Source organism: Gekko japonicus, unplaced genomic scaffold (assembly GCF_001447785.1).
Source record: "Gekko japonicus isolate JY-2015 unplaced genomic scaffold, Gekko_japonicus_V1.1 scaffold2164, whole genome shotgun sequence".
Lineage (NCBI taxonomy): Eukaryota > Metazoa > Chordata > Lepidosauria > Squamata > Gekkonidae > Gekko > Gekko japonicus.
The window spans coordinates 132,436-142,639 of record NW_015169242.1 but is presented as its reverse complement, the minus strand read 5'-3'; the positions used below and the strand labels follow the sequence as shown (position 1 = coordinate 142,639).

General features: G+C 48.4%; 2 protein-coding genes across 2 annotated transcripts in view; both read right to left on the bottom strand.

The window, feature by feature from the left end:
* The window catches only part of ST8SIA1 (ST8 alpha-N-acetyl-neuraminide alpha-2,8-sialyltransferase 1), a 130,937-nt gene extending 130,654 nt beyond the window's left edge, over positions 1-283 (bottom strand). Inside the window, exon 1 of the mRNA XM_015416467.1 lies at positions 159-283. Coding sequence (XP_015271953.1) covers positions 159-283 — 125 coding nt within the window. The remainder of the gene's footprint in view (positions 1-158) is intronic.
* Positions 284-3,629: 3,346 nt separating this feature from the next.
* The window catches only part of C2CD5 (C2 calcium-dependent domain containing 5), a 124,023-nt gene continuing 117,448 nt past the window's right edge, over positions 3,630-10,204 (bottom strand). The window contains exons 23-25 of the mRNA XM_015416466.1: positions 9,795-9,985; positions 8,637-8,783; positions 3,630-4,943 (exon numbers count right to left, since the gene is read on the bottom strand). Coding sequence (XP_015271952.1) covers positions 4,815-4,943; positions 8,637-8,783; positions 9,795-9,985 — 467 coding nt within the window. The 3' untranslated portion in view covers positions 3,630-4,814. The remainder of the gene's footprint in view (positions 4,944-8,636; positions 8,784-9,794; positions 9,986-10,204) is intronic.

Below are 10,204 nucleotides of genomic sequence, written 5' to 3'. Positions count from 1 at the left end.
CGGTATCGGCGGAGCGGCATGGGCCTCCAATGCCGATACTGCTGTTGGAGCGGGAGGCACTTTAGGGGCATCACCCAGTGCAGACACCGCTACCTTCCCCTTCTTTGCCGCCTTTAGGGACTTAGAGGAGCCCTTTTTTGAGGACTTATGCTCCTTACTTGACTTGGCCCTCTTCTTCACCCGAGTGGAAGCGGAGGATTGCGCCTTCAATGCCGGTGGCTTCGATGTCGGAGGAGGGCCTCGATGCCAGAGCCGTCAACGTCGATGGTCTCTCAGATTCCATCACTGAGGAAGGATGTAACGCCGACTCAAGTAGCGCCACTTTAATTTATATTTACTCAGGAAGGTAGGGCTGAGTCATTATTTTGTAGGAGTTCCCCAGGCTGTGAACATACTAATGGAGGAACTTTCCTGAGGAGGTTCTTTTGTATATGGATTGGCTGTTTCCTAAGGAGGTTCTTTTGGATATGGATTGTTTCCTGAGGAGGTTTCCTGAGGAGTTTCTTTTACATGTGGATTGGCTGTTGAAATTCTAATCTTATCTGTAGTGTTATTGTCAGATGTAGAGCCTTTTGTGTTTTTCAGGACAGGTAACCATGCCCTATTTATAATTACCTGCCTACGATTTTGCTTCTCATCTTGACACAGAGAGTACTCCATCTTTCTGTTATACCTCTGAGGATGCCAGTCACAGCTACTGGCAAAACATCAGGTCCTACAATACAACCCGGAAAATCTACAACAGCTAACCACTTCAGAGGCAGGTTAAACTGAGTGTGTGACTGCTCCCCCATGAAGCTTCATGACAGTGTAAGGATTTAAATCTGGGGCTGATGCTGTAACCACTATACTATGCTACCACACATTTTGTAAATACATTCTTAATATATCACACCAAGGAAGCTGAGAAGAACTTGCCTTGAAAGTCAGCAGCCTCGGAGCTGCCCAAATCAAACCCAAATGAACGGGCCTTGATGGATCTGACCCAAAAATCCATCCGGGGAGACGATTTTATTTCACTAGCATCCAGCTCTGGGGATGCAGTCAGGCCGAAAAGAGCCATTCCCTGCATTTTTCTGCCACTATTAAAACCCAGCTGGGAAAACGAAAAGGAAGTTCGGGAGTATAATGGATGATAAACAAACAACGTCCCATTAACTAATGGGACTGGTAGATTTCCGCAGGCCCTCGAGGGAAAAGTAGCTTTCGGCTGTCGGGCTGTTTTCTTTGTGTCCTGGCAGAACCTTTGATACAAATATCAATTAGGCAAACAGTGGGACCAACTCCACGGGGCTAATTCTTTCTTCGCTTTCCAGAAGAAGCGGAAGGTTCTTCTGTTCCAGCGGGACTTCGGAGGACTGTTAATTGCGTGCTCTTTCTCTCACGCTGTGTTTTATCGATCGGATCCACTCTGAGATTTCTTCATCTCGCCTCTTCGCTGGAACCATTTTTAGATTATTGTTAAATCTCTTTATGGGTCTGCTATGCGAGAGGGAAGGGGCAAAAACTGACAGCATAAATCAGATAGCGCATTATTCCGTTTTCTTCTGCTTTGAGATCTTTCAAAAACATCTGGTGCATTCTTACGCACCAAAATCCTCAAGTTGGCCAGAAAAGTCAGAATCCACCCAGTACCGGCCATCAATATTTGTTATGACATAAGCTCGTTGGAATTTGCTTGTTCATTTTCCTCACTTGGTTGAGCCAGTTTGGTGTAGTGGTTAAGTGCGCAGACTCTAATCTGGGAGAACCGGGTTCGATTCCCCACTCCTCCACTTGCAACTGCTGGATGACCTTGGGCAAGCCATAGTTCTGTCAGAGCTGTTCCCTCAAGGACAGTTCTGGAAAGAGCTCTCTCAACCCCACCTACCTCACAAGGTGTCTGTTTGTGGGGAGGGGAAGGGAAAGGAGATTGTAAGCCACTCTGAGACATCAAGTGAAGGGTGGGGTATAAATCCAATCTCTACTACATCTTCTTCTTGATATACACACACTTTAGGTAAAAGGTAGGTAAAGGTAAAGGATTCCCTTGCTCGAAAGCCAGTTGAATCCGACTCTAGGGATGTGGTCCTCATCTCTGTTTCCAAGCCGAAGAGCCAGCGCTGTCCAGAGATGTTTCCGTGATCATGTGGCTTGCATGACTAGACCTTCCCATTGAAGCAGTACCTATTCATCTACTTGTAATTTCCTGATTTCAAACTGCTAGGTTGGCAGGAGCCGGGACCAGAGACAGGAGCTCACTCCGTCTTGCCGCACTCGGGTCTCAAACTGCTGAACTGCTGAACCACTGACCTTCCAGTATGCAGTTCAGTGTCTTAACCGCTTGAGCCACCGCAGCCCCTTTAGGGGCCCACAGAGTGGGAAATGATTGGGAAATCCCACCCACAATCTCACCCCCTAGGATATTACTGGGGGGCTGAGGAGGTAAAAATGGCCCTGGAAAAGGCACAGCTCCTCGACCACCCCCAGCCCCCCCCCAGTGAATGGGGAAGAAGGAGCTGGCATAGTCCCCCCCCCCAGCAGAAAGAAGTGGGAAGGAACAAGCTCATCAAAGGTTCCAGCCATCTTGTGCATGTCCACCTCCATTCTGCAGGGCGAGAGCTGCCTGCTCCCTCCTGCTTGTGTGTGGGATGGGGGCCACCAGCTTGCAACAGCTCCCGCCTCCCTCACAAAGGCTTGCAGCAGTGGTGGCCCCTAAACCATCAGTCCATCGCCACTTTTTCTGCCGGCCTTAATGGCCAATTTGTCCCTGGACATTACAAATTTTAAGAATCAATTTCCTCCTCTACACTACAGTTTGGTGTAGTGGTTAAGAGCGCAGACTCTGATCTGGGAGAACCGGGTTTGATTCCCCACTTTTCCACATGCAGCCAGCTGGGTGACCTTGGGTCAGTCACAGTTCTCTCAGAGCTGTTCTCTCACGAGCAGTTCTCAAAAGAGCTCTCTCAGCTTCACCTACCTCACAAGGTGTCTGCACACGTTCAGTCCTCAACAGCCCATTTTTCTTACGATATCTTTTGTAAAACTGGTATTTTTCTACATGCTTAAGGACTCTTATCTGTGTGGCCCTATTGACTGGCAGATCCTGAGATTTATTAGAGGGAATTATGAAGATGGTATATATAGTTTACTTCAGGTATCTAATGAAGTGGTCTCCAGTCCATGAAAGTTTAATGCTACAATAAAACTGTTAACATTTAATGGGCCAGAAGCCTAATTTTTGCAGCAATGAACTAACAGGGAACACGTCGTCATGTTTGTTGCTCCAGGGTGGGATAGTACCACCAGTTATTTTGGAGTGTACAGCTGCACTGATGTGAACAGGCAGGACTTGAACCCAAGTCCGCTGCAGGTTTTCAAAACCTCAATGCCCTGAGAGCTAGCTGGAAGACAAAAGAGAGTCACGACAACCTGCACTTCAGCCCCAGTTGCCTCACTAAACAAAACGGAAGGGGTAATTTTCTTTTTTTTTGTAAATAAAGACTCTTTATTATGCAAATAGGAATGTGATTTTCACCATGCTCATTTACAATGGAATCTCTGAACTGGACAATATATCATCTCTGTACCTAGATCAAGCACAATGTAATGTATTTACATTCAAGTTTACATATTTTCTTCAAGTTCGGTATCGGATGTTGTCGAGATATTTTGGCCGCATTCTTACGTGACCATGTGCGCAAATGGGGGGGGGAGGTGCGCATGCGCAGTCGGAGGAGTTTTGAAAGGCTTTACTGCAGACAGTCACCAGGCAAAACAGGGAAGCGGGGGTCTAAATGGGAAAGGGTGCTTGTCCATTCCGCCAGGTAAGTGGCTGAAAGGGAAACATTCAAGACTTCTCAGTCTGCCATTATGTCCCCTCCCCCCTTTCTAGGCTCACATCGACTTTTCTCACATCCACAGACTTTTATTCCGTTTTCCCCATCAAATCTCTCCAGAGTTGTCAAAAGTGATTTCCATTTCCCACGGTAACCCCTGTCCTTCCAAGTACCATCTCTGCGGTCATTTGTGAGTGATGGGCCTCTTTAAAATACCACTGCTTCTCCAGTTTCCTAGTATCTTCATCCCTGCGAGACATGAAGTTCTGAGTTTATTTTTCATCCCACAGCATCGTAAATTGCTGATTTTGGACAGATATTTTTTTTCCTAACGCCGTTGCTCAAAAAAAACACACCACATTTAACGCGAACAGCATCTGAACCAGATGGTCATTTTACCATTATATCCAACGATTTATAATAAAAAAAATGTATAATATAAAAATAGTCAATAATCCACAAACATGAAAAGCCTATTTTTAACATGCAGCTCAACTCGGATTGTCCAGTTCACGGTGCCTTTCGTTCCGCAGAGTTCCGACTGTTCTATCCGCTGCGCATGTTGCGTATTTGGCAGTGCGTATGTCCAAGCAGCTCACCAATCTCTTCCTTTATCGGAAGGCAGAGTGAGAGAGTCCTCAGTTATATTCCAGTTGCATTATAAACCCTCCCCCCCACCCCACCCCGATCTGAGGATCTGGGTAGTGCTTAAAGATTTTGGCCTGGCCTTACAGACCACCCGGCAGCCGCCCGATGACCTCGATTTTGAGAATGATTTTAAGCGTGGCCACCACACAGATGTTCCTCCAGCTGCATGGGGATTCCTCAGAGGGTTCCTTTGGCTTTCCCTCGATGTATTTTGATGGACGATGTTAACAGATTGTCTTGAAATGTAGCTGTCCTTCATGTTTGGAGCGTAACTGACTGAGAAGGAACAAGTCAATGCCGTGATGCTTTGAACAGATCTCTAGGTGGGATCAAGCCGTTCCTGCTTCTTCATGTCGTAACATCTCCCCTGGCATTCATGGGTTGACCGTTGGCAGCGGGAAGCTGGACTTGCACGTCTAATTCAGATTCGCGCACAAAGATGACGGCGTCTCCGCTGACGTTTATTAGGCATTGTGCCTGCAAGAACAAAGACAGGACACACCCAGTTACAAAACAAGCCAGTTTTTTTTTAATTGATATGTTTCGTCTCACGGTTTACGCACAGGCTTTTCCTTGTGCTAAAGAAGAGGAGGCAACCTGGCAACTTCCTCAGGCCAACTCGCTACCAGAAGAAGCATTACCGTAGAGGAGAGGGGTTGGGGGACCACTGACAGCAGCACTGACAGCAGCTCTGGCACAGCTATCAAAGACTGGGAGCGAGGGATCCACCCATGACTGCAGCAGCTGTCACAGCTAACAGCTGCTGCAGTCACCTGGGGACTTCTGATCATGGGCTGGCTCGATTTCAGGCTGTGTGAATTGACTCAGAGCAAGCAAAAGGGTGCCATCCAGCTTCCGCCATGCTTACACACCTGAGGACTGTTTACAACACTCCCCCCCCCATCCCACCTGTTTTTTGCCCGCTCTGAAGATGCGCAAGTCTTTCCCTCCACTATTGTCCCTTTGCTCCCTTTGGAAACTGACAAAGACTACCAAAGGGCTACACGCATCCTCATTGCACTGGGATGCACAGAACTGTACGCAGCTTTGGATCCAAACTCAATTGGCAACTTGCGTGGTTTCCGCCCCCCTGCTGCAGAACCCCCCCCATGTGATTCCTCCCCCCGGCCCTGAGCAGTAGCATTTCATGGAGACCAGTGGGCTGCAGTGGGAGAAGTAGGGTGCCAGTTTGGTGCAGTGGTTAAGTGCGCAGACTCTAATCCGAGAGAACCGGGTTTGATTCCCCACTCCTCCACTCGCAGCTGCTGGATGACCTTGGGCAAGCCATAGTTTTGTCAGAGCTGTCCTTGAAAAGAGCAGTTTCTGTCAGAGCTCTCTCAGCCCCACCGACCTCACAGGGTGTCTGTTGTGGGGAGGGGAAGGGGAAGGAGTTTGTAAGCCGCTCTGAGACTCCAAGTGAAGGGCGGGGTATAAATCCAATCTCTTCTTCTTCTAGGGGTGGAAAGTTCCATTCTGCACAACTTTGTGTGGATCCAAGCCACAGCATTCGAAAGGTCCCCCCCCCCCAAAAAAAAAAACTAATGCAAAAAATATATATGCAGAAGTGAGAACCACTTCTTGCTGGGGATTCAAGAAAGGAATTTCCTTGTCATGTAGCCACCCTTTTTCCAAAACTCGAGCTGCGACATTCTGTTGGCAGGGAAGCCCCAACACTTCCCCACTCCCTGCTGTTGAGGTTTCTGGGACCTGGCAAGGCACACGTGTCGATGCCTCCTTGTATTTTTCATCATCCTATTCATGCCAGAAGTGATTAACAGATAACTGAACAGAAAGGCAGGAAGAGAGTCTACAGAGTCAGAGCGGTGCAGAGGGGTCCAACCAGGTTCTGGGAGACTCAGGTCTGCATCCCCACTCTGCCATGGTGGCTTGGCCCAGACACTCTCGCTCAGCCTAACCTACCTCACAGGGTTGGTGTGAGGATAAAATACGGAGAAGAGAAGGACAGTGCAAGCTGCTTTAGTCTCAACCGGGGAGAAACGTGGGGAATAAAGGAAGTAAATAATCCCCTCCCCCTAACAAGTTGAATTGATGGTCTGGACTTGGAGTGATGTTCAAATGGAACTTGTGTTTTTGGTCCCACCTGAGTTTGACACGTATGGGCTATGGGATTGCCTACTGCATGCATGCCCTCTATGTGTTTATTGGTCTTCTGTGAGCTCCTAAGTAGAAGAAAACCTCTCTCTTTTGCCAAGTACATTGACAGTGTTAGAGAAGTACTAAGCTGTTGTATGTGCAATGCTTATTTTAAAAAGCAAAGTTACTAAGAACATAAGAAGAGCCCTGCTGGAAACACCCGTGGTCCACCGAGTCCAGCATCCCATCTCACACAGTGGCCAGCCAGTTCTTCTGGAGGGCCAACAACAGGGCAGAGAGGCCGAGGTCTTCCCCTCAGGTTGCCTCCTGGCACTGGGACCCAGAGGTTAGTGCAAATTCCACATTTTAATCACTCTCTGCACAAAGTAGTATTTCCTTTTGTCTGTCCTGAACCTTCTGCCCATCAGCTTCACTGGATGCCCTCGAGTTCTAGTATTTGGGGAGAGGAGGCAAAAGTTCTCTTTGTCAACTCTCTCCACTCCATGAATTATTTTATGAACTTCTATCATGTCACCCCTTACCCATCTCTCGTCCAAACCGAAAAGCCCCAGGCTCTTCAGCCTTCCCGCACAGGGAGGGTGCTCCAACCCCCCTCATCATCTTGGTTGCCCTCCCCGGTACTTTTCCCAGCTCTGCAGTGTCCCTTTTGGAGATCCGGTGACCAGAACTGCGCGCAGTATTCCAAATGAGGCCGCACCATAGATCTATATGGGGCATTACAATATCGGCTGTTTTAGTCTCAATCCCTTTCCTAATAATCCCTAACACAGAGTTTGCCTTTTTCACTGCTGTAGCACACTGGGTTGACATTTTCATTGAGTTATATCCACTAGGACCCCAAGATCTTTTCCCCTCTCAGTCTCAGCAAGTTCGGACCCCATCAGCCTATACTTGAAGCGGTGATCTTTTTGTCCCAACATGCATCACTTCAACACTTCCCAACATCAAACTTCATCTGCCCCATTGTCTCCCACTCACCCACTTCGTGGAGATTCTCTTGCAGTTCTTCACAGTCGACCTTGGTTTTCATCATCCTGAATGACTTGATGCCATCTGCAGACTTGGCCACTACACTACTCACCCCTAGTTCCAGATCATTGCTGAATAAATTAAATAGTTCCTGTAGATTTTCCGGGCTGCGTGGCCGTGGTCTTGACATCGCAGAACCTGACGTTTCGCCAGCAGCTGTGACTGGCATCCTCAGAGGTATAACACAGAAAGATGGAGCACTCTCTCACCTTGACACAGAGAGTGCTCCATCTTTCCGTGTTATACCTCTGAGGATGCCAGTCACAGCTGCTGGCGAAACGTCAGGTTCTACGATGCCAAGACCACGGCCACACAGCCCGGAAAATCTACAGCAGCTAATGAACTTCGGCTGTGAAAGCCTTCGACAACAAATTAAATAATATCGGCCCCAATATCGATCCTTGTGGGATCCCACTGCTTATTTCCCTCCACTGTGAGAACTGGCCATTGATTCCTACTTTTCGCTTCCTACCATTTAATCAGTTTTTAATCCATAAAAGAATCCATCCTAATAAGAAGAGCCCTGCTGGATCAGACCAGTGGTCCACCTAGTCCAGCATCCTGGCTCACAGTGGCCAACCAGTTCCTCTGGAGGGCCAACAACAGGGCAGAGAGGCTGAGGTCTTCCTTGATAAGAACATAAGAAGAGCCCTGCTGGATCAGCCCAGTGGTCCCTCTAGTCCAGCATCCTGTCTCACACAGTGGCCAACCAGTTCCTCTGGAGGGCCAACAGCAGGGCAGAGAGGCCGAGGCCTTCATAAGAAGAGCCCTGCTGGATCAGACCAGTGGTCCACCTAGTCCAGCATCCTGGCTCACACAGTGGCCAACCAGTTCCTCTGGAGGGCCAACAACAGGGCAGAGAGGCCGAGGCCTTCCCCTGAGGTTGCCTCGTGGCACTGCCTGTGGAGAGAGATTAGATAGGGGGACATTTGGCCAGATGCCAAAAAGAACTGCAAATGGTGCCTGGCTTCTCCATCCCTGCTTGTTACTGTACAAATAAGTCCTGGGTTTCCAAGCGCCACTTACCTGATTTTTGTTGGGGTTCTCCATGAAGACGCACTGCTTCATGATGTACGAGACAACGGCGTTCCCCCCCAGAGCTGCCACGTGAGCCCGCACCATTGCAAACACTTCGGCGATGAAAGCGTGCAAGAAGCCGCTCACGCCACCCTCCTGTTCAGAAATATACAGGCAGAAAAGGGGCTTAGCCAAAATGCTCCAGAAAAGCCATCAATTGCTTATTTATTCTTCTCTAGCTTCAAAGTAAATTCTAATGAAGTGGCGGCTCAGAAGTGCTTGTCGCGAAAGACCTGTCTCACCTCTCTCACAAGCATAAGAGGAGCCCTGCTGGGTCAAGACCAGGGGTCCATCTAGTCCAGCATCCTGTCTCCAATCCGTTCCTCTGGAGGTCCACCAAGAGGGCACAGAGGCCAAGACCTTCCCTTCTCCTGGCGCTGGTATTTCGAGGTCAACTGCCTCTGAATGTTGGAGTTTCCCTTTAGTCCCCATGGCTAGTAGCCACTGATGGACCTGTCCTCCATGAATCTATCTAATCCCTTTTAAAGCCGCCTAGGCCTAAAACAACATAACAAGAGCCCTGCTGACAGCCCTCTAAGCACCATTTGGAGAATTACACATTGTCTCAGCCTCCAAATAAGCAGAGCCTGATTTATTTATTTATTTGTCTCAGTTATACCCCGCCCTCCCCGCAAAGCAGGCTCAGGGTGGCTTCCACTCAAGCATTTACTGGCAATGCGAGCATTTAAAAACCACACAGAGTATTCAAAACTCTTTCCAGGACTGTGTAGGGACACCCAGTGAGCAACAATGGAAAGATGCGACGGGCCAGGCTAGCCCGATCTTGTCGGATCTCGGAAGCTAAGCAGGTTCAAGCAGACTGCTGGAGTTAGTGAGTGCAAATAGCACGGGAAGGGGATTTCCTGAGGGCTTTCCACAGAGTTGCTAAGAGCTGGACTTGAGAAGAAAACAGAGTTGCACGAAACTGTATTTTTGACTGCACCTACAATAATGGGTCTGTGCAGCTGAAACAGGTTAAATGGCTATTTTCCAAGTCAAATGTACAGCCCTGATTTTCCCTGTTCATTCTGAACCTCTTTATCTGAGTCCCCAGACCTCCCCAAATCCATAGTGCTATTTATAAAAACACAAATAGAGCAAGCTCACCTCCCTCAAAGAAGTGGTTTCTCGTATAAAAAACATGTTGATTATTCCAAGATATTTGGTTATTTTTGCCCCAGGGATAAAGGACAGAGGTGTCATCTTGACCACGGGCACGGTAGACTTCATGCCTGATGCACTGGAACGGTGACGCGACTGCCCCTCGGTCAGCGGACTCGGCTTGTCAAGGGAAACAGCTACAAAGTGGCAGAAGAGAAGAGAGTAAGTAGACAAGACAGGGGAAAACGTTGTTTGCTCCAACAGAGAAGCCCTTCCGCGTGGTTTCCACATAGCTTGGTGACAATACTCAGCTGCCTGTGATGCTCAGCCAAAGAAAGGAAATAATCATGCAGCACATGCAAACGAGAGACAAAAAGCTCGAATGGGATGTCTTTTGGAAGAAGAGTGGCATTCCT